The 23513-nt window shown below is 47.8% G+C and overlaps 1 protein-coding gene across 2 annotated transcripts in view; it reads right to left on the bottom strand.

The window, feature by feature from the left end:
• The window catches only part of LOC129858467 (histone-lysine N-methyltransferase, H3 lysine-36 specific-like), a 42519-nt gene extending 19007 nt beyond the window's left edge, over positions 1-23512 (bottom strand). Inside the window, exons 1-15 of one of the 2 annotated variants that reach the window (XM_055927725.1) lie at positions 23425-23512; positions 20633-21543; positions 19958-20099; positions 19150-19322; positions 16861-18880; positions 16173-16763; positions 15688-15842; positions 15397-15591; positions 15163-15285; positions 14856-14979; positions 14300-14500; positions 12499-12678; positions 5797-5953; positions 861-1066; positions 495-607 (exon numbers count right to left, since the gene is read on the bottom strand). In XM_055927725.1, the coding sequence (XP_055783700.1) occupies positions 495-607; positions 861-1066; positions 5797-5953; positions 12499-12678; positions 14300-14500; positions 14856-14979; positions 15163-15285; positions 15397-15591; positions 15688-15842; positions 16173-16763; positions 16861-18880; positions 19150-19322; positions 19958-20099; positions 20633-21526 (5274 nt within the window). In that variant the 5' untranslated portion in view covers positions 21527-21543; positions 23425-23512. Of the gene's footprint in view, positions 1-494; positions 608-860; positions 1067-5796; positions 5954-12498; positions 12679-14299; positions 14501-14855; positions 14980-15162; positions 15286-15396; positions 15592-15687; positions 15843-16172; positions 16764-16860; positions 18881-19149; positions 19323-19957; positions 20100-20632; positions 21544-22184; positions 22623-23424 lie in introns of those variants that run through there. The other variant, XM_055927724.1, reaches the window with a different exon arrangement.
• Between the last annotated feature and the right edge of the window lies 1 nt (position 23513).

The following is a 23513-nucleotide window of genomic DNA, read 5'->3' as shown; positions in this document are numbered from 1 at the left end:
TCGTGGTATCCAATCGCTAGTAATTACTACCTTGTCTCATCGCTACAACTCCCGTACGGGCTCGGGAGAGACGAAGGTCGAAAGCCATGCGTCCTCCGAAGCACAACCCAACCAGCCGTACTGCTTCTTAACACAGCGCGCCTCCAACCCGGAAGCCAGCCGCACCAATGTGTCGGAGGAAACACCGTGTACCTGGCCCCCTTGGTTTGGCGCGCACTGCGCCCGGCCCGCCACAGGAGTCGCTGGAGCGCGATGAGACAAGGATATCCCTACCGGCCAAACCCTCCCTACCCCGGACGACGCTATGCCAATTGTGCGTCGCCCCACGGACCTCCCGGTCGCGGCCGGCTGCGACAGAGCCTGGGCGCGAACCCAGAGACTCTGGTGGCGCAGTTAGCACTGCGATGCAGTGCCCTAGACCACTGCGCCACCCGGGAGGCCCAAGGGACAGTACCTTGATGTGTCTGTAGGGAGGAGGTTTAAAGGGACAGTACCTTGATGTGTCTGTACGGAGGAGGTTTCTTGTCGTTCCTCCTGTCCTCCTGAAGCTGTCTCATCTCCTTCTCATCCTGAAGAGCTTTGAACCGATCAGCAGCTTCATTCAGAGCTGAGAGGAAACGGAAGTTAGCATTATCAACTAGCTAATACATCTCAAATTGCAAACTTTGAGCCCTGCCATGTGGTACCTGGAAACATCTCTATTGTTTAAGACTTGGAGAAAACATACATCATGCCAAAATAGACAAAAAGGCATTTTAATACACTAAATAGGAAAGGTTCTTTGGTATTTCTTTCTAAAATGAAGTCTGTTGTTTGCCATATATTCTATTATAACCAGGTAAAGGAGGTTTCTTTCTAACCTTTCTTGTAGATGGCGTCACAACCCTTCCCCATCTTGTCCTTGTTGTTGGCATCTCCCTCCATGTAAGGGAAGACTCTGGCCTGATAGGTCCAGGCGTAGTCCTTAGAACCAAAGAACTGAACGGGGAACTCCCCCACCTCGTGTTTCATACGGAGGATGTTCTCTGGGACGTTCTTAGGAAGACACACCTCCGCAGGCCACCACCTGAACAAAGGAGAGGAGATACAGATTTTACATTATACACTGATTATACAAAGACATTAAGAACACCTGCTCTTTCCATGACATAGCTTTCACCTAGATTCACCTGGTCAGCCTATGGTCCCTTATTGATGTTAAATCCACTTCAAATCAGTGTAGTTGAAGAGGAGGAGCCAGGTTAAAGAAGGATTTTTAAGACTTGAGACAATTGAGACATGGATTATATATGTGTGCCATTGAGGGTGAATGGGCAAAACACAATATTTAAGTGTCTTTGAACGGGGTCTGGTAGCAGGAGCCAGGGGCACAGGGTTGTGTGAAGAACTGCAACGCTGCTGGGTTTTTCACATTTAATAGTTTCCTGTATGTATCAAGAATGGTCCACCACCCAAAGGACATCCAGCCAACTTGACACAACCGTGTGAAAGCATTGGAGTCAACATGGACCAGCATCTAGGGCTGTGGCGGTCATGACATTTTGTCAGCAGGTTATTGTCATGCAAAAGACTGCCGGACTCACGGTAATTTACCGCTAATTAACATAAATACGTTTAGCATCTCCAAGCCTCCAGCCTGCTGATGAGCCATTGGAACATCTACATTTAAAAAAGTAGAATAAATCAATTTAATATACACCATCACAGTAAATCCATTAATTTATTTTAGGCAGGTCTAAAGATTTCAGAAGAACAGGATATGAAATTGACGTACCCATGTCATAGGCTGTAGGCTTGTTCATGTAGCAGACAAGATATGTTTATAAGTCCCGTGCCATTATTTTACATTATATGATTTTATAGTAAGAAAAAATATATCATTGAACATAGCTGAATAAAATAGGATATGTTTCCCATTCCGGTGCGAGTGCTCATATGAAGTGGCTATGTCAAACGTAAACGGGATGATTTGGGACAGGCCCTATACACTAGATTTACAGTTATTTGTCAACTTTAGCTGTGAATGATACAAACCTTAGAATGTCTTAGAAATCAAAAGATATTGTCTGCATGATGCGACTATAGACTATTGACGATTTGACAAAGTCGTAAAATAAAGCTTGTGATCTGTCCCTTACCTCAGACTGCATAAGCTGTTCTCTCATCAAGTGATCATATTTTTACCCATCAGACTATTTTCTATTTAATCTCGTCTTTACTAATATGTAATATTTGTTTTTCGATTTAGAACGGCCCATTATCAAAGGGGCAGGAACAGGGGCAAGATAAAAAAAAATAAGTGTTGTCCACTTGCACTCAAATAGCGAATGGAGGCCTTTCCCACCAGGTAGGCTACTTACTATATTTACCTCCTGCATCACCACAGGTTGAGCAGCAGGCAGCCGCAGCTGAGTGACAGGTGATATACCTCCCAAACTCTGTATGTTATGTGCTTTCCAACCCTGTTCCTGCAGCTACCCAGTGTTTCATTTGGGAAACCAAGTGAAATCTGTTCAGGAACATCCATAGTAACATGTTTTTCACAACGAAACATATTTCACTAAACTGTTGACAGGCTCTCTCTCTCTCTCTCTGCGTGCTGAAGAAAGGAATGAAGGAGAGAGGGGAGGAGATAGAAACGCAAGGTGGTGAGACATTCTGTAGCTAAAGGTAATGTGTCAGCCTATTAATAAATGAAATATTACTAGGCTATTCAAAATCTAATTTCACTGTAACTGTAGGCTTAGCCGCCCAGCACAATCACTGACCCAACAGCATCGCCTAGGCCTATACGTTCTCTCCCAGTCTCATGGATAGACAGTCCGGAGCGTAGCGTAAGGTAACCAGTCCATTCAGTATGCATAATAATACCGTCTACACTCAGAGGCATTACTAGAGTATAGAAAATACCAATTATGTACCAACGACATCAAATCCATTTTGTTTTCTGTTTTTCTGCAATAGAGCCCCCACTCAGTTTCAACCTATTGTTGAACCTCTTCAAATATGCAGTGGGATATATATTGCATAACGGCACAATCATTATTTTAATAATTTTTTCCCCTTCTTCATCTTCAAGGTTAGTCCTATGAATATGCATCAACTCTAATATGCATATGGTTGTTTTGAATGAATCATCACCTTAGAAAGCGCTGTCCATTTAGTTGTGTTTGGCTTTGAAACAACATCCACAAGAACCATGTTGTCCCACTCAGTTTCAACCTGTTGTTGAACTGCTTTCTTCACATTGATCAAATCACAGTGAGGTGAGTTTTAAAAGAATTATACTGTTTTGATGATCAGTGTTTGATGTGATATTATATTGTATTTGCATTGATGTCAGAGTTGTTAGAGAGAATAGAGCCCTGAGTACCAGGCCATTATGACCTGATGGAGGGACAATATAGCCATGAGTACCAGGCCATTATGACCTGATGGAGGGACAATAGAGCCCTGAGTACAAGGCCATTAGGACCTGATGGAGGGAAAATAGAGCCCTGAGTACCAGGCTATTAGGACCTGATGGAGGGACAATAGAGCCCTGAGTACATGGCCATTAGGACCTGATGGAGGGACAATAGAGCCCTGAGTACAAGGCCATTAGGACCTGATGGAGGGACAATAGAGCCCTGAGTACCAGGCCATTAGGACCTGATGGGGGGACAATAGAGCCCTGAGTACCAGGCTATTACCAACCTGATGGAGGGACAATAGAGCCCTGAGTATCAGGATATTAGGACCTGATGGAGGGACAATAGAGCCCTGAGTACAAGGCCATTAGGACCTGATGAAGGGACAATAGAGCCCTGAGTACCAGGCCATTAGGGCCTGATGGAGAGACAATAGAGCCCTGAGTACCAGGCCATTAGCAACCTGATGGAGGGACAATAGAGCCCTGAGTACCAGGCCATTAGCAACCTGATGGAGAGACAATAGAGCCCTGAGTATCAGGATATTAGGACCCGATGGAGGGACAATAGGGCCCTGAGTACAAGGCCATTAGCAACCTGATGGAGGGACAATAGAGCCCTGAGTACAAGGCCATTAGGACCTGATGGAGAGACAATAGAGCCCTGAGTACCAGGCCATTAGGGCCTGATGGAGAGACAATAGAGCCCTGAGTACCAGGCCATTAGCAACCTGATGGAGGGACAATAGAGCCCTGAGTACCAGGCCATTAGCAACCTGATGGAGAGACAATAGAGCCCTGAGTACAAGGCCATTAGGACCTGATGGAGAGACAATAGAGCCCTGAGTACAAGGCCATTAGCAACCTGATGGAGGGACAATAGAGCCCTGAGTACCAGGCCATTAGGACCTGATGGGGGGACAATAGAGCCCTGAGTACCAGGCTATTACCAACCTGATGGAGAGACAATAGAGCCCTGAGTACCAGGCCATTAGGGCCTGATGGAGGGACAATAGAGCCCTGAGTACCAGGCCATTAGCAACCTGATGGAGGGACAATAGAGCCCTGAGTACCAGGCCATTAGGGCCTGATGGAGAGACAATAGAGCCCTGAGTACCAGGCCATTAGGGCCTGATGGAGGGATAATAGAGCCCTGAGTACCAGGCCATTAGCAACCTGATGGAGAGACAATAGAGCCCTGAGTACAAGGCCATTAGGACCTGATGGAGAGACAATAGAGCCCTGAGTACAAGGCCATTAGCAACCTGATGGAGGGACAATAGAGCCCTGAGTACCAGGCCATTAGGACCTGATGGGGGGACAATAGAGCCCTGAGTACCAGGCTATTACCAACCTGATGGAGAGACAATAGAGCCCTGAGTACCAGGCCATTAGGGCCTGATGGAGGGACAATAGAGCCCTGAGTACCAGGCCATTAGCAACCTGATGGAGGGACAATAGAGCCCTGAGTACCAGGCCATTAGGGCCTGATGGAGAGACAATAGAGCCCTGAGTACCAGGCCATTAGGGCCTGATGGAGGGACAATAGAGCCCTGAGTACCAGGCCATTAGCAACCTGATGGAGGGACAATAGAGCCCTGAGTACCAGGCCATTAGCAACCTGATGGAGGGACAATAGAGCCCTGAGTACCAGGCCATTAGGGCCTGATGGAGGGACAATAGAGCCCTGAGTACCAGGCCATTAGCAACCTGATGGAGGGACAATAGAGCCCTGAGTACCAGGCCATTAGGGCCTGATGGAGAGACAATAGAGCCCTGAGTACCAGGCCATTAGGGCCTGATGGAGGGACAATAGAGCCCTGAGGACCAGGCCATTAGCAACCTGATGGAGAGACAATAGAGCCCTGAGTACCAGGCCATTAGGACCTGATGGAGGGACAATAGAGCCCTGAGTACCAGGCCATTAGCAACCTGATGGAGAGACAATAGAGCCCTGAGTACCAGGCCATTAGCAACCTGATGGAGAGACAATAGAGCCCTGAGTACCAGGCCATTAGGACCTGATGATAATTAGCCATTTGAGTACTACCAACGCATGTCCAGAGCGCATAAGAGGAGATTACCGTGACTCAATGGTCACGTAGAATTTTACTGCGGTCATGACACATGACTGCCGGTGTGTCGGCAACTCAACGTTAGGAAGATGTTCCGTATGTTTGGTATACTCATTGTAGACGCAGATTATACACACAGACAGGGATTCTGATCAATAACAACACAACTGGCTTTCAAGGTTCTGCTCTTGAGCTACTTTTTATATATATATATATATATATATATTTATATGTTGACATGGGATTAAAGTGTCACTCAGTTGGTTCTGACCAAACACATCGATACTATTTCTACAGAACGGTGTTTCTTACTTGTATCTTCCCACTTTAACCCAGAGGATGTCCTTGAAGTGTGGTTTCTTCCCGGCCTTGCAGTCGTTGCAGAACCAGCTACCTTCGGGCATCTCGATGTTCAGACACTCTTGGTGGAAGGCAGCAGGACAAGACTCGCAGCACAACAGACTGCCCCCTGCAGGGAGAAAGGAGAAGGTGCAGCTCAAACACCAAGTCAACCAGATCTGACCCAATGACCTCAGGACGGGAGGCTGAATGCTTCTTTTCACTTTATGTTTCACTTCAATCTGTTTACTCTGTGAGGAGCGTAGGTCCTCCACATATGATTTCCATCACACTCCTACTCGTATTATTACTCTACCTCTAATAACAATACCTCCACATTTGTATACGGGTTCCTTCCTCCTTGCATAATGGACTCTCTGCAACACTGACAACACTCAATCAACTAACCAATCAAGTCCTATTTATCAGGAAGGGAGCGTGTAGTAGAGGTTAATGGTTCACTGTCTCAGGCAAAACCAATGAGTTGTGGCGTTCCGCAGGGGAGCGTGCTTGGGCCTCTGCTGTTTTTATTGTATATTAACGATATGAAAGATGCTTGTTCTTGCCGTCTTTTTCTTTATGCGGATGACTTTACACTTCTGGTGTCTCACAAAAGTAAAACTATGTTGGAGAGCATACTTAGCACAGAGCTTACTAACATTAGCAAATGGCTTGGAGATAATAAGCTATCTCTGCACTTAGGGAAAACTGAAGCAATTATTTTTGGATCCAGACCTAAATTGTGTAGGTTGTCTGAAATCAGAGTGGAGTTAGGGTCAATAAAGTGCTAGGGAAGGTTAATGCCAGGATTACGTTTTTGGCTAGAAAGTCCAAGCTGCTTGATAAGGACTCCATGAAAGTGCTAGCTACTGCCCTCATTCAATGCCATTTTGACTGCGCTAGTACTTCCTGGTTTGGGGGCTTATCTAAACTTATGAAGGGGAAGCTCCAGATTAGAGGTCGACCGATTATGATTTTTCAACGCCGATACCGATTATTGGGGGACCAAAAAAGCCGATACCAATTAATCGGACGATTTTTTTTGTCTATTTGTAATAATGACAATTACAACAATACTGAATGAACACTTATTTTAACTTAATATAATACATCAATAAAATCTATTTAGCCTCAAATAAATAATGAAACATGTTCAATTTGGTTTAAATAATGCAAAAACAAAGTGTTGGAGAAGAAAGTAAAAGTGCAATATGTGCCATGTAAGAACGCTAAGGTTTAAGTTCCTTGCTCAGAACATGAGAACATATGAAAGCTTGTGGTTCCTTTTAACATGAGTCTTCAATATTCCCAGGTAAGAAGTTTTAGGTTGTAGTTATTATAGGAATTATAGGACTATTTCTCTCTATACCATTTGTGTTTCATTAACCTTTGACTATTGGATGTTCTTATAGGCACTTTAGTATTGCCAGTGTAACAGTATAGCTTCCATCCCGCTCCTCGCTCCTACCTGGGCTCGAACCAGGAACACATCGACAACAGCCCCCCTCGAAGCAGCGTTACCCATGCAGAGCAAGGGGAACAACTACTCCAAGTCTCAGAGCGAGTGACGTTTGAAACGCTATTAACACGCACCCCGCTAACTAGCTAGCCATTTCACATCGGTTACACCAGACTAACCTCGGGAGTTGATAGGCTTGAAGCACAGCAGGAAAGTGCTGTTTGAATGAATGCTTACGAGCCTGCTGCTGCCTACCACTGTTCAGTCAGACTGCTCTATCAAATCATAGACTTAGTTATAACATAATAACACACAGAAATACGAGCCTTAGGTCACTAATGTGGTCGAATCAGGAAACTATCATCTCGAAAAAAAGACGTTTATTCTTTCAGTGAAATACGGAACCGTTCCGTATTTTATCTGGCATCCATAAGTGGCATCCATAAGTCTAAATATTCCTGTTACGTTGCACAACCTTCAATGTTATGTCATCATTACGTAAAATTCTGGCAAATTAGGCGGCCCAAACTGTTGCATATACACTGACTGCGTGCAATGAACATAAGAGAAGTGACACAATTTCACCTGGTTAATATTGCCTGCTAACCTGGATTTCTTTTAGCTAAATATGCAGGTTTAAAATATATATACTTCTGTGTATTGATTTTTAGAAAGGCATTGATGTTTATGGTTAGGTACACGTTGGAGCAACGATACACACCGCATCGATTATATGCAACGCAGGACACGCTAGATAAACTAGTAATATCATCAACTATGTGTAGTTAACTAGTGATTATGTTAAGATTGATTGTTTTTTATAAGATAAGTTTAATGCTAGCTAGCAACTTACCTTGCCTTCTACTGCATTCGCGTAACAGGCAGGCTCCTCGTGGAGTGCAATGTAATCAGGTGGTTAGAGCGTTGGACTAGTTAACTGTAAGGTTGCAAGATTGAATCCCCCGAGCTGACAAGGTTAAAAATCTGTCGTTCTGCCTCGTTAGGCCGTCATTGAAAATAAGAATGTGTTCTTAACTGACTTGCCTAGTTAAATAAAGATGAAATAAAGGTGTAAAAAAAAATTATAATAAAAAAATCGGCCAAATCAGTGTCCAAAAATACCGATTTCCGATTGTTATGAAAACTTGAAATTGGCCCTAATTAATCGGACATTCCGATTAATCGGTCGACCTCTACTCCAGATAGCCCAGAATAAGCTGATCAGGGTAGTATTGAAGGTGAGTCCACATACTCACATAGGCAGGAGCTGCTTTCAGGAACTAAACTGGCTGCCTGTTGAGGCTAGGGTGTCCCAGATTAGCCTAGGTTTGGTTTACAGGAGTATTTATGGTCCTGCGCCCAGATATCTAAGTGATTACTTTCCTCGTGTTAGGGATGCACACAATCACAGCACCAGATCAGGTGTTGCTGATGTGTGCTTATACAGGTTCAGGAGTAATGCTGGGAAAGGTACTTTCTTGTATACTGGAGCCTCAGAATGGAATGAGTTGCCTCTGCCCATAAAAACAATATCCTCTCTGGACAGCTTTAAAAAATAAAGTAAAAATATGTTTAATGTCCTCTGTGCCCATATGAATAACCCCTATGATGTAACTGGAATGATGAGAGATGTTCTTCTTCTCTGTTTTTGTTTTATTATTTCACTGCCGTACTGTGTTCGATCTTGTCTAGCCATCTTGTCTCAAAAGGACCACAATGGAAAGAAGTCCCAGACTTTATTGTGTGTTATCCTCAATGATTTTATTCATGTGCATGTATGGCTTTTTCAAGTTTTATCTGTGCTTGTGTAACAGTTTAACTTTATAGACCGTCCCCTCGCCCCGACCCGGGCGCGAACCAGGGACCCTCTGCACACATCAACAACAGTCACCCACGAAGCATCGTTACCCATCGCTCCACAAAAGCTGCGGCCCTTGTAGAGCAAGGGGAACCACTACTTCAACGTCTCAGAGCAAGTGACGTCACCGATTGTCACGTTCCTGACCTGTTTTCCTTTGTTTTGTATTCATTTTAGTTGGTCAGGGCGTGAGTTGGGTGGGTTTGTCTATGTTTGTATTTCTATGTGGGGTTTTGTGTTCGGCCTGGTATGATTCTCAATTAGAGACAGGTGTGTATTGTTTGTCTCTAATTGAGAGTCATACAAAGGCAGCCAGGGTTTCACTGGTGTTTTGTGGGTGTTTGTTCCTGTGTCAGTGTTTGGGCCACACAGGACGGTTGAAGGTTTGTTAGTTTGTTAGTTTGTTGTTTTGTAGTTTTGTAGTGTCGTGTTTGCTGTTTTTCATTAAAAGTATGATTAATCACCAATCCGCATCTTGGTCCGATCCATGCTCCTCCTCGTTTGAGGAGGAGAACAACAATGACTGCCTTTACAGAAACACCCACCACAACAGGACCAAGCGGATTGAGGAGAGAGAAAGAGAACTAAGGCAATGGAGAGAAGAGGAATGGAGTTGGGAGCAAATTTTCAATGGAGAAGGACCCTGGGCTAAGGTGGGAGAGAATCGCCGCTCTCGGGAGGAGAAGGAGGCAGCCACAGCCCAGGAGCGCTGGTATGAGGAGGCAGCACATAGGAGAGGCCGGAAGCCCGAGAGGCTCACCCAAAAATTTCTTGGGGGGGGGCTAAAGGGGAGTGTGGCGAAGCCGGGTTGGATACCTGAGCCAACTCCCCGGGCTTGCCGTGGAGTAAGAGGGCGTCGTACTGGTCAGACACCGTGTTATGCGGTAAAGCGCACGGTGTCCCCAGTACGCGTGCTTAGCCCAGTGCGGGCTATTCCACCTTGCCGCACTGGGAGGGCTAGGTTGGGCATCGAGCCGAGTGCCATGAAGCCGGCCCAACGTATCTGGTCTCCAGTACGTCTCCTCGGGCCGGTGTACATGGCACCAGCCTTACAGGTGGTGTCCCCGGTTCGCCTGCATAGCCCAGTGCGGGCTATTCCACCTCGCCGCACTGGCAGGGCTACGGGGTCCATTCAACCTGGTAAGGTTGGGGAGGCTCGGTGCTCAAGAGCACGTGTCCTCCTTCGCGGTCCGGTATATCCGGCGCCACCTTCCCACCCCAGCTCAGTACCACCAGTGCCTACACCACGCACCAGGCTTCCAGTGCATCTCCAGAGCCCTGTTCCTCTTCCATGTACTCTCCCTATGGTGCGTGTCTCCAGCCCGGTGCCTCCAGTTCCGGCACCACGCACCAAGCCTCCTGTGCGTCTCCAGAGCCCTGGACGCACTGTTCCTTCTCCCCGCACTCGCCCTGAGGTGCGTGCCCTCAGCCCGGTACCTCCAGTTCCGGTACCACGCACCAGGCCTAGAGTGCGCCACGAGAGTCCAGTGTGCCCTGTTCCCCGCACTCGCCCTGAGGTGCGTGCCCTCAGCCCGGTACCTCCAGTTCCGGTACCACGCACCAGGCCTATAGTGCGTCTCAGCCGGCCAGAGTCTGCCGTCTGCCCAGCGGTGCCTGAACGGCCCGTCTGCCCAGCTCCGTCTGAGCCATCTGTCTGCCCAGCTCCGTCTGAGCCATCTGTCTGCCCAGCTCCGTCTGAGCCATCTGTCTGCCCAGCTCCGTCTGAGCCATCTGTCTGCCCAGCGCCGTCTGAGCCATCTGTCTGCCCAGCGCCGTCTGAGCCATCTGTCTGCCCAGCGCCGTCTGAGCCATCTGTCTGCCCAGCGCCGTCTGAGCCATCTGTCTGCCCAGCGCCGTCTGAGCCATCTGTCTGCCCAGCGCCGTCTGAGCCATCTGTCTGCCCAGCGCCGTCTGAGCCATCTGTCTGCCCAGCGCCGTCTGAGCCATCTGTCTGCCCAGCGCCATCTGAGTCAGCCGTCTGCCACGAGCCATTAGAGCCGCCCGTCTGTCCCGAGCCAGTAGAGCCGCCCGTCAGTCAGGAGCCGCTAGAGCCGTCCGTCAGTCAGGAGCCGCCAGAGACGCCCGCCAGTCAGGAGCTGCCAGAGACGCCCGCCAGTCAGGAGCTGCCAGAGACGCCCGCCAGTCAGGAGCTGCCAGAGACGCCCGCCAGTCAGGAGCTGCCAGAGACGCCCGCCAGTCAGGAGCTGCCAGAGACGCCCGCCAGTCAGGAGCTGCCAGAGACGCCCGCCAGTCAGGAGCTGCCAGAGACGCCCGCCAGTCAGGAGCTGCCAGAGACGCCCGCCAGTCAGGAGCTGCCCTACAGTCAGGAGCTGCCCTACAGTCCGGAGCTGCCCTACAGTCCGGAGCTGCCCTACAGTCCGGAGCTGCCCTACAGTCCGGAGCTGCCACTCAGCCCGGACCTGCCGGAGTCCCTCAGCCAGGACCTGCCGGAGTCCCTCAGCCAGGACCTGCCGCCCCTTATCCCGGTGTTGCCCCTTGTCCCGGTGCTGCCCCTTGTCCCGGTGCTGCCCCTTGTCCCGGTGCTGCCCCTTGTCCCGGTGCTGCCCCTTGTCCCGGTGCTGCCCCTTGTCCCGGTGCTGCCCCTTGTCCCGGTGCTGCCCCTTCTCCCGGTGCTGGTCGCTCATTTAGGTGGTGTTAGTGGGAGGGTGGTCATTGGGAGGGGGATAAAGAAGCAGGGATTGATTATGGTGGGGTGGGGACCACGACCAGCGCCAGAGCCGCCACCGTGGACAGACGCCCACCCAGACCCTCCCCTAGACTTTGTGCTGGTGCGCCCGGAGTTCGCACCTTAAGGGGGGGGTTCTGTCACGTTCCTGACCTGTTTTCCTTTGTTTTGTATTCATTTTAGTTGGTCAGGGCGTGAGTTGGGTGGGTTTGTCTATGTTTGTATTTCTATGTGGGGTTTTGTGTTCGGCCTGGTATGATTCTCAATTAGAGACAGGTGTGTATTGTTTGTCTCTAATTGAGAGTCATACAAAGGCAGCCAGGGTTTCACTGGTGTTTTGTGGGTGTTTGTTCCTGTGTCAGTGTTTGGGCCACACAGGACGGTTGAAGGTTTGTTAGTTTGTTGTTTTGTAGTTTTGTAGTGTCGTGTTTGCTGTTTTTCATTAAAAGTATGATTAATCACCAATCCGCATCTTGGTCCGATCCATGCTCCTCCTCGTTTGAGGAGGAGAACAACAATGACTGCCTTTACACCGATTGAAAGGCTATTAGCGAACACCACCGCTAACTAGCTAGCCATTTCACATCCGTTACACTTTTCTTTTCTTTTTTTTAAATGGTCGAATTAATAAACTAAACTTAAACATTAACAGCAACCCAACCAGTCACCAACCTTCTGAGCAGACAAAGCACCAGCTGACGTTGATGTGTTCATGGTTCTTGCAGTTCTTGCGGGGGATGAAGTGGTTGGGACACAGGAAGCTGTTGTTGGCCAGGACTACGCTGCCCGCCGCCATACAGTAGTCATTAGCGTGGTACGCCACAGGGCAACGCACGCAGCGGGTCAGACGACCTAGAAGAAGAACACAGGTCAAAAACAACACACACCAAGCATCTCTACAGCCATGTTAGAATCTAGGATCCCATCCCAGGCAAACTGATCTGCAGTAAGGTTTGTAGCTAATCTTAGTCCTCCAATCACATTACAAGTTTTCACCCTACTTGATACGTTTCAATTCTACTGTAGCAATCGGTTTTCCATCCCATAATAATCCCATTCAAATCGACTCTAACCGTGTCACTGTCACGTCCTGACCATAGTGCTGCAGTGGTGGAGTGGTGTCCTCGTCCTGCGCCGGAGCCGCCACCGCGGACAAATGCCCGCCCAGACCATCCCCTTGAGTTTTAGGGGTGCGTTCGGAGTCCGCACCTCAGGAGGGGGGTACTGTCACGTCCTGACCATAGTGCTTATGTGTTTTGCTTGTTTTAGTGTTGGCCAGGACGTGAGCTGGGTGGGCATTCTATGTTGTGTGTCTAGTTTGTCTGTTTCTGTGTTCAGCCTAATATGGTTCTCAATCAGAGGCAGCTGTCAATCGTTGTCCCTGATTGAGAATCATATATAGGTGGCTTGTTTTGTGTTGGGATTTTGTGGGGGTTGTTTCCTGTCTCTGTGTTTTGTCTGCACCAGCTAGGACTGTTTCGGTTTGCCACATTTTGTTGTTTTGTATTGTTGTAGTGTTCACAGTTCGTTAAATTAAATGTTGAGCACTGGCTACGCTGCGTGTTGGTCTGATCTCTGTTACACCCCCTCTTCTCGTGAAGAGAGGGAAGGCTGCCGTTACAGTCACTTCCAATTGTAAACAGAACCTACAGTGAAGATCTATTTCTACTCTGTCCAGGGGTGAAAGTAACACGGTACGGTACATGAGCCTATCATAATAATTCCAACAAAATGTCCAGAAAAATGTAGGCCTTCATACCACTATTTTATCATTATTATATGTCAGAGGCATGAACAATTACCGAATGGACTTGAAAACAGGTGGTTTAGCCTACACTCCAAAAATGCAACGTGGTTCAACGAGAACGCTAACATTTTGTCAAGGCAGAAATAAGTTGCTGATACCGCGTCACGAGCGGACAGCAGCGGACGCATAAAATCTGTCCTAATGACAATCGCCAAAATGTCATTACCCTTTATGGTGTAACATTCACCACTATTTGGAGGCTGGAAATACTGAACGTTCAGAGAGGACGAACGGGCAGCCTCATAAAGGAGACCTTTGAAGTGATTGTTTGACAATCAGATGAACCCTGATGAAGACAGCTTGTCTTGTCGAAACGTTGGACATAACATATTTTTGCATCTGAGCTCCTAGAGTGTGCGGCTCTCCTTTATCTGTTAAGTATTCCACTCCACTAGTCAGGACCTCGTCTAAATAGGTGTGCGTTTCTTTCGCCTCTTGACAATCAGATGAAAACATCATGACTGGTTGTGTTTATGCCACAATAAAAGGTCATACATTATAAAAGTTAAATGACAAATCTTTACGACTAGACCCACAGAGATCCTATTGAGTTAATAGTGCACAAATGTTGGTGCATGCATGCACATATAGACGGTCTCGTACCAGGAAGAAATTCATTTTACTTTACCCCTGGTTCTATCAAAGCAGAGTGGAACTGGAACCTACTTTTGGAAGTGCAGGGGTTGAGGGGGTTGGTGATGTGGCAGGACAGACAGACGTGGAGGGAGCAGCGAACCCCTTTATTCTGGGGCTGGGTGGGTGTGTGTTTCAGGATACACTCGTTGTGGTAGAACTTCCCACATACAGGCACCATGCACCTTTTCACACCGTCGCCAGACTTCTTACACACAAAGCATGTGTGGATCCCTGCAATGGAAAAGATACCATCTTAGCTTTGTGATACACCAAAGCAGCTTACATACATTGTGGGTATAGATACAGAATACCTCTGTCAGATGCAGAGATATGGTCTGTGAGCATGGCAGTATCACTGTACAGGTGTAAGAACTCAGTAACACAGTGTTAAGTCAAGGTGAATGTGTGTATAGGTGAGGCTGCACCAGGTGTATATGGCTCCTGTATGGTGCCAGGTAGCCTAGCAACCGAAAGGTGAAACATCTGTGCCCTTGAGCAAGGCATTCAACCCTAATTGCTTGGATAAGAGCATCTGCTAAATGACTCAAATGTAAGTGTACAGACAGGTGTATAGGTAGAGACTCACCTATAGTGCATTCACTACAGATAAACTTCCCTCTGGGGGCTTCTGATAGGCCGATACACTGCAGGTGGAACGCCCCACAGCACTGGCCCTCACACAGCAGCAGCTCACCTGTCCTCTCACACACCTGCAAGACACACACACAGATATTTTGTGTTACGATACTCTCAAATCTCATTCATCACTCGGCTATTGGGAACGTCTATTTCTAAACTAATGTGAGAAAGCCTGGAAATCAAGTTTAGAGCTATTTTGACTGTTCCTGCCTCTACAAAATAGAAAGGTTGTGGCATGTTGTTGGTTGACCTACCTGACAGACATTCTCCTTCATGGACGCAGCTCCTCCTTTCTCTCCTGTGTTCCTCTTAGTGCTGGAGACCAGGGACCCTTCGCCAGGTAGGGAGAAACTGTCATTCAGACCAGGAGAGAACACCTGGAGGAGAGGAGAGGTTTTAATACACATTCTTACATTAGTTATTACACAGCATATTGGTTAAGGTGTGGGGGCTTCGCATCCTGTTTTACAGTACTGGTACAATTATACCTCAGGTTTGGGTGATATCTCTCCGTTGGTGTGGCTCTCTCCTCCCACCCCAGGACTGATCTTCTCGGTCTCTTCCTTGGGGGTGAGGAGCACAGTAGGGCTAGAGGGCCGGGCAGGGGAGGATGCCTGCAGAGAAACCATGCTCTCTGGAGTTGTCACGCTGGATACAGGCACTTCTTTCTTCACAGACTTAACCTGTCATAGAAATGAGACAATTAGATCTGTTTCAGAGGGGTACTGTAGAAGTATAGTTGTGTTAATATGGCTGTTGATTAGTTCATTCAGCCTTACCTGAGTGTCCCTGACTTCTGTCTTCTCCTCTGTCTGTCCACTCTGCTTCTTCAACTCCTTCTTCTTTGGAGGACTGAGTGACACTTCTTCTATGGTGCATTCCAGGACCTTGTGAGATGGCTTCCTTGGCCTCTTCCTCTCCAGGGATACTGGGGCTGGGGATTGAACAGACATTTAAATACCACAAATCTACTGTATATGAAAATATGAGGATTGTTTTCATTATCATAACTACTTTACCAATGGAACTACTTTGCCAATGAAACTACTCTCCCAATGGAACTACTTGCCAATGGAACTACTTGCCAATGGAACTACTCTCCCAATGGAACTACTCTCCCAATGGAACTACTCTCCCAATGGAACTACTCTCCCAATGGAACTACTCTCCCTATGGAACTACTCTCCCAATAGAATATATATGCCTCTTGTATTACATAAGACAGCATTGCCGTATGAGAGACGTTTTTGGAGATGTTGCTTACCAGAGGGCAGAGGAGGGTTTGTACCATCTGATGATGATGATTCAGTAGAGAAAGAGGTCACTGCTGAGGGTTGTTTGGATAATGATTTTATAACACGGTGGAGGACATCTTGAGACAGACTCTGTTTCAGCCCTGCTAGGGCATTGGTGCAGGCTAGCTCTCCAGAGTTAGGGTCAGGGGTGGTGATGGTTGGCTCTCCAGAGGTAGAGCCAAGGGTGGTGATGGCTGGCTCCCCAAAGGTAGGGCCAGAGGTGGTGATAGCTGGCTCCCCAGAGGTAGGGCCAGGGGTGGGGCTGGCTGGCTCCCCAGAGGTAGGGCCAGGGGAGGGGCTGGCTGGCTCCCCAGAGGTAGGGCCAGGGGTGGGGCTGGCTGGCTCCCCAGAGGTAGGGCCAGGGGTGGGGGTGGAGGTGGGGCTGGGGGTAGAGGTGTATGTTAGCAGGGCTGGGCCTGGAACTGTGGAAGGGCTCAGAGGAGTTTTGGAAGATTCCAGAGGTTTCTTCAGTTTTTTCTTCGGGGAGAAGAATTGTTCCTCCTCTGTGGATTCCAGCAGTCTTTTGCTGGGTTTCCTCAGCCGTTTGTTTTCAGAATGTGCTGTGGGAACAAATAATCAATCAACCAAATCAATCTCTAAAGATAAAAAGCTAACTGTTGACATAAAACACAGCTGGTACTGAAAGCCATGTCTTACCTGATGTGTCATCTTGCTTCTCCATCCCCAGGTTCAGATCATGGGACGTGATGGGGTCTGGTGCCCCTCCCTGGCCGTCTCTGTAGATCCCATTCACCTCCACAGGCCCCTGCGGTGAGGCCACCCCACCCAATGCATCTGCATCCTTCCCTGGCTTCACCGGCCCCTGCTGCGCAAACGTCTGCCAGCGCTTCTTAGGGGCCACTTTGGTACCCGGGCTCTTGTCGAGGTAGGATGAGGAGTCAACAGCGGAGGGGACAGGAGGAAGAGGAGGGCCGAGGCCAGGCTCAGCCAGGTCAGCGTGCCCAGATACAAACTCCCTCCCCCAGGCTAGGTCGGCCATCTCGGGAGAGAGACCAGCGATGGTGGCCCGGAGTTTGGCTGGAGGCCTCGGCTTCCTCCGCTGCTGCTTCTCCACTGCGTTCGCCACCATCTGAGCCAGCACTGTTTTCCCTTCAAGTTTGTACGTTTCGTTTTTATTGATGGGTTTATTTTTAGACTTGGGTTTGGCCGGTGTTCTCTTGGTTGTTGGCGAGCTCGCATGCTGGCCGTTTTGGATTTTGGTCCCCGCCGGCATCCAGTCCCCGCCAGCAGGAGCGTTAAGGGGGTCGTCTGGTGGTTGGGCGGTGGGTATGACCATGGGTTCTTCCTTGATGAGGTCTGGCGAGGGAGGCATGGTCAGGGGCTTGCCCTCTTTCTCCCTGGTATCATGCATGTCCTTCAGGAGCATCAGGAAAGTACTGAACTTGTAATTAGGTTCAGGTTTAAAATTAGTGTTAGAGTCCCCGGAGTCGCTCTCCTCCTTCACTAAGGATTTGAATGACAGCTCCTTGATATCTTGGAAAGCGTCCATGGGAGAGAGAGAGGAGGTGGGGGAAGAACAGGAGGATATGTCTGAGACAATGTTCTCTTCCTTGACCTTAATAGGGGGTATGACAGGCTTACTGAACCCTGGAGTCACATCTTCTGAGTTTTTCCACGAGCCGTTGTGGAGGCGCTTCCAATCAGACTTGGACTGTTTTTTAGGAGAGCTGTGACTAGCAGAGGATCTGGCTTTGTCTGGTGAAGAATCCCTGCTAGTAGACGACTCTGCTCTGATCTGAACGTTATCGCTCACATCATCATCATCAGAAGAATGCACATTAAGCCTATCGTCTCTCAAGTTTTGGCTTGAGGCCAGTAGAGCCTCTTTGAGTTCTGTCTCCTTCTCTGCTTTCAGGGCCCTGGTCATCAGACGTCTGCTGGCAGGGAGATGCAGAGAGTGCTTATCATGATCATTTTTATTCGTCAGTTCAGAAGAGCTGCCCAACTTCTGTTTTGACTGTAAAACATTTGTGTTTTTTGTAGTTCTGTAATTTAAAAGAGATTTTTTTGCTAAAATGCTTGGGGATGAGGATTTAGGAACTTCATGCCTAGGAACCACCATGCCCACACGCCTGTCTTTGGCCTTTTCAGGAGAAGTCTTGCCCCCTTTCTCTGCCTCCTCTTTTGAGGGTTCAGATGGTTTCTCTGTGTCTTCTTTAGCAGGTTTCTCAGACCGTTTGGGACGCACAATGGTTGGTACAGAATCCAGGTCTGCGTATGGAGAGTCCTTGGGATCTTCTTTTTTCCGTGGATCAGCTGCGGCAGCAGGCATTTGGTTGGCCAGGTCTAGGATGCTTAGTGACTCTGTGGGGCTTCCAGCTATATGACCAAAGATCTCCGCCAGACCCTTCCTCTTCTTCTTCTTCTTCTGGCAGGGTTTCTTTTTGCTGCTACTGTCGTTCGCTACGGTCAGGTTGGCAGCAGGGGGATGTTTGTTTCTGTTGGGGGTAGGGCTGAGGGAGGGGGGTGCAGTGAGGTTAAAGGAGGAACAAGAGGGGGCCTCGGATGTTTTTTCATCAGGCAGTGGGGAGGACACCCGCTCTTCACCGTTAAAAGCCATGGAAGACGAGACAGCAGTATTCTTCAGCAGGTCAGGTAGGAGAAACTCAGCTTCCAGCACACTGACTTTCCACGACTCCAACAAACGCTTGGGTATCTACAGGGGAGAGAAGACAAACATCAGGACAAAAGTGGCCAACTGTCAAAGATGTCCTTATTTCTAAACTATATGGAGTTGTTGTCATTGTGGAATAGATAGTATGAGTATAATCTTCCAGATATGTTTTGTGAGACACGCAATGAAACTATTCTGCACCTTTATAACGACAAAAGCGATTTGTGACTTTAAACATATCTCTACTAACAGCAACACACAATGCGATCTAAATGAAAAGCAACAGGAGTTGACAGTCTGTGGTCAGTTACTGTGTATTTGTAGTCCTTTTCCCTCTGTTTCCCTCTCCGTCTCAGCACAGGCAGGTCTGTGAACTGCTCTCCTCCTGTGAAGGGGTAGGTAACTTTCCCAGGTACCCAGGCATGGTCTGCCATCTCCGCCACAGTCTCCACGTAATACATACGACAAGGACGACGACTGGGGACTGGAACAACAGAAAACACAACGGACAACTTGTTTTAACATGGATACAAAATGTTAAAGGAGAAACTCAAAAGCGTTTAAATGTTTGTCATTACACAAAGACAAACTGAGCTGATACATTGAGTTGAAGTAGTTTATAGATAACTGTCGGAGGATGCCCCCATACTATATGCCCTTATATACCACAAACTATGTCAACTTTGGAGTGATTGTGGACAACACATTTTAGATCCAGGTGGTTATTTCTTCTCTCTAGCTGTTATATCCCCCACAGAACCAAGAGGAGAGCTTCACTTCCTTCCCCCACAGAACCAAGAGGAGAGCTTCACTTCCTTCCTCCACAGAACCAAGAGGAGAGCTTCACTTCCTTCCCCCACAGAACCAAGAGGAGAGCTTCACTTCCTTCCCCCACAGAACCAAGAGGAGAGCTTCACTTCCTTCCCCCACAGAACTAAGAGGAGAGCTTCACTTCCTTCCCCCACAGAACCCAGAGGAGAGCTTCCCTTCCTTCCCCCATAGAACCCAGAGGACAGCTTCCCTTCCTTCCCACTTTTAATCAATGCTTCATGCCCTGACATAATAATAAACCCATCCTGTGATACGTTTAGATCCAACACCAATAACACAACTTCCCACCTTTCATGCGTGTGTGTATCCCCTCCAGTGGATTTATGGTAACTCTACAGGGCCACCAGGGGCGGCGGTTGAACTTGGCCCAGACCAGATCTCCCTCCAAGTACTGCACTGCTGGGAGGGGCTTCTTCTTTGGGCTGTTGGGCTGAACAAAAAAATAAACAAAGGACTTATTACACATTTACAATTGGCTCATTCATCCCGCTCCTCTCCCCTGTAACTATTCCCCAGGTCGTTGCTGTAAATGAGAACGTGTTCTCAGTCAACTTACCTGATAAAATAACAGATAAATAAATACATAAAAATATAGGATCATCCCTTTGACAGTTCAAAACTCTGATGGTGAAAGGGATTTCTTCTATCTTATTATATGTTGTTCAACATTTCTTTTTAGCATCTCAAATTCAAATGTGAAACAAATACTGTTATCAAATCAATATGATTTTGTTTAATATAAAACTAGCCTATATGGTTGATCAGCATATAGTGTACGCCAAATAAAAAAATATCTTCTTGACAAATACTGTTCCAGGAGATTACACAGTATTGACAGAACTGGAGATAACGTGAACGTCAGATTAGATCAGATATCTTTTAGAGCTACCCAGGATCCATCTACTCTGAGAATTATTATTATTACCATCATCATCATCATCATCAGTAAGAGAGGGAACTCACATTAGAGTTGGTTCCAACAGGTGAGATGAGACCATTGTCATGTGTGTCTCCTGTCATCTCACTGTCACTGTCACTGTCAGAGTCCTGGTCCATACTCCAGCCATCTCCCATGGACATGTCAGGCAGAGCACTGGGGCTCAGAGTAGGGTCCAGTTCAGATAGACTCTTGGACATCAGGTTGAGAACAGAGGGTTTGTATGTGCTGTTATGGCCTACCCCTGAACCAGAAGTGGTGTTAGAGTCTGTGACCGTTCTGTCTCTGGCGGACTTAGAAGAGTGTTGTTGAAAAGGTACCAAATCATCCTCCTCGTCCTCATCCTCCCTGTCCCCACTGTCAAACAAGGTGGACTCGAAATGCAGGTAACCATTGGGGATGGGGGAGCAGCGCTCCAAACTATCAGAACTGACAGGAGAGAAACCGTTCTGATCCCGCATGGAATCCTCGTAGGGTTCTGTCTCCTCGTTACCAGTAGAGGGGGGCAGTCGGACCAGGGGAGCCCCAAAACTAGAGCCTCCCACTGGGCTGTGAGAGTGCAAATGGTTCCTGGCATGAAGGTCCTTGGGCTGGGGCCCGGGTCCCAGATCAGACCCAGATCTGTGTACCATAGTGGAGAGGTCCTGGAGCCTCAGCAGAGGACTGTAGCAGTGGGGCCTTTCCCTCTCTGCCTGGTTATACCCGTAGCTAGGCGCCTGTTTGAGGGCAGAGGTTGACAGTTGCATGGCCGTCGAAGGTTTGTCTGTTGAGCCACGCTTGGCGCTGCTGTTGCACTGGTTTCTATACGAAGTGGCGGAAACTGAGAGGCGATTGGGGGGCCTCAGCTCTGGCTGGCCTGAGCTGTAAGATGTGGCTGAAGCTGAGCCGCCCCGAACAGCCCGTCTGTATGAAGAATTCATGTTGTCATGACTCCTTCCTGTCATTGTAAAAGAAAATGCAGGTTAGGGTGGTTGAGGTAAACCTTCTAGCAAACAAGCAGGTTTTTCCTATCAAGCTACAGTGTGGTCAATTCATATGGTTCAGACTCATGCACTGTTTGAAATAGCTACAATGTTACAAAACAATTGTTAAAAAAACACCAGAATGTATTTACACCATACTGTCTGTGTGTAAATAACAACTCACATTCCACGCGACAATAACATAAAGAAAGACTACCGCATAGCCTACACGTAATAATACGACATTTGCATGGCTTCCCCTCTGAAGGCCGTCGGTAGTGGCAGCAGAGAAGACAAAAAGATCAGGAAAACCCAGCGAGCGACCGGTGTGCTCTGCCCCGTTCACAATAAAATCATATCTACTCGTTCTGTTTTTGTTATCAAAATAGAACGATCGCAAATACTGAAATGATAGATCTGTGCAACATTGATCGCGCTGCCAAACTGACTGTCTGTAGGGGAGTCAATACAGTCAAAGCCATCATACAGAATGGCTCACACAAGTAGCCTACACAGAGCCTATAAACCGACATAGGAAGCATCCATTCTAACTCACAAAAGGACGGTTCAAAACGTTTAAAAACATCGTCTGTATTAAAAAAAGCAATAATCTTACCATTTGGAGGTCGGTCACAATAAAACCAACTGCGGGTCTTTCAGATTGGGGCATGAAGCGTGTGTTTTTTTCGAATTGTGAAAGCGGATCTGCACAATCCCAGCAGTAGCAGCAGCACTAGGCCAAGAAAGACCAACAGCTCTCATTCTCTCCCCTTCACCTCCTGTCCTATCTCACCAGCGGCGGCCTTTCCAAAACAGTCACCAATAGACCAAAAAAAATGTAACCTTCCATTTTAGTGCATCAAAAGTCAGTGTAGCGTACACCACCTTAGTCCCTAGCAATTACAATATCATTTTTACTACATGGTTGTTTTGCGGGCTGTCGAAATGCCCCTCTAGTTATGTTAAAACAAGCCCTGCTAGACGGACTGGCTGTGTTGGCGAGCAGAGCTGAGCAACCAATCCGCACAGCCACCCAACCCCCCCCGTCTGCGTAGCCGCGGATCACAGCACATCGGGCCGGGGCACTCTCTCAACCTATCAGTCCTCAGTCACTAGAGAACACTGGTCTACAGTCACACTGACAAATCCAGATGTAGGATGTAGGCTACTATATCCCCTCATGTGTTTTAGTCAACATACACGAAACCCTTGGCTTGATAAATACTATTTATTATGGGGTTATGTGAGTGGAAGGTATGTCACACTGATAAACCATTGCGCCATTGGTTTCCTTATCCCAACAAAGGCGTAACTTGCTTCCTCCATTTTGGATAGCAGAGAGGTTGGAGAGAGAGATGAATCTGTGACCACAACGAACACGGATCAATAGTTCGAATGTGGTCGACTGGAAAACAGCGCAAGCGGATGCGGCCTAGTCAAAGTTTTATAATAGACTATGCGCCATATTGCCTGACAGCAGAGAAAATAGGCCATGTTGGCAGCAATACACATGTCAATGGTGGGGGCAAAGCCCTAACTAAAGTCGGACCCCTGGACGCCATGTCAATGAGGTGCAATGTAATATAATATTGTTAATTCGGCTAAATGCTTATCTGTTTTTTTCCCGCGTATCCTGCAATAAATTCGCATTAAAAATAACAATGACAGCAGCCTATAAAGAGAAGAATACGCCTTGCATAGTGGCCACACAAAAGGCTCGCCATACTTGCAGTCGTGCCCTATTGCTACTGTAATAAACTCGCTTCGCACAATACCCATCACTGCTACATCGAAATGACAGTTGTCAAATAGGCTACAGACATTGTTGTATAGCCAATTCTAATTAATCATATTACCTGATAGGATATTTGCCTCGGCTGCTCTTCATTGATGACCAATCTGTAGATTTGTAACCTTATGAGGCCGTCACTCAGAACGTAGGGCG

The sequence above is a fragment of the Salvelinus fontinalis genome, chromosome 6 (assembly GCF_029448725.1).
Source record: "Salvelinus fontinalis isolate EN_2023a chromosome 6, ASM2944872v1, whole genome shotgun sequence".
Classification (NCBI taxonomy): Eukaryota; Metazoa; Chordata; class Actinopteri; order Salmoniformes; family Salmonidae; genus Salvelinus; species Salvelinus fontinalis.
This window is presented reverse-complemented; position numbering and strand designations above follow the sequence as displayed.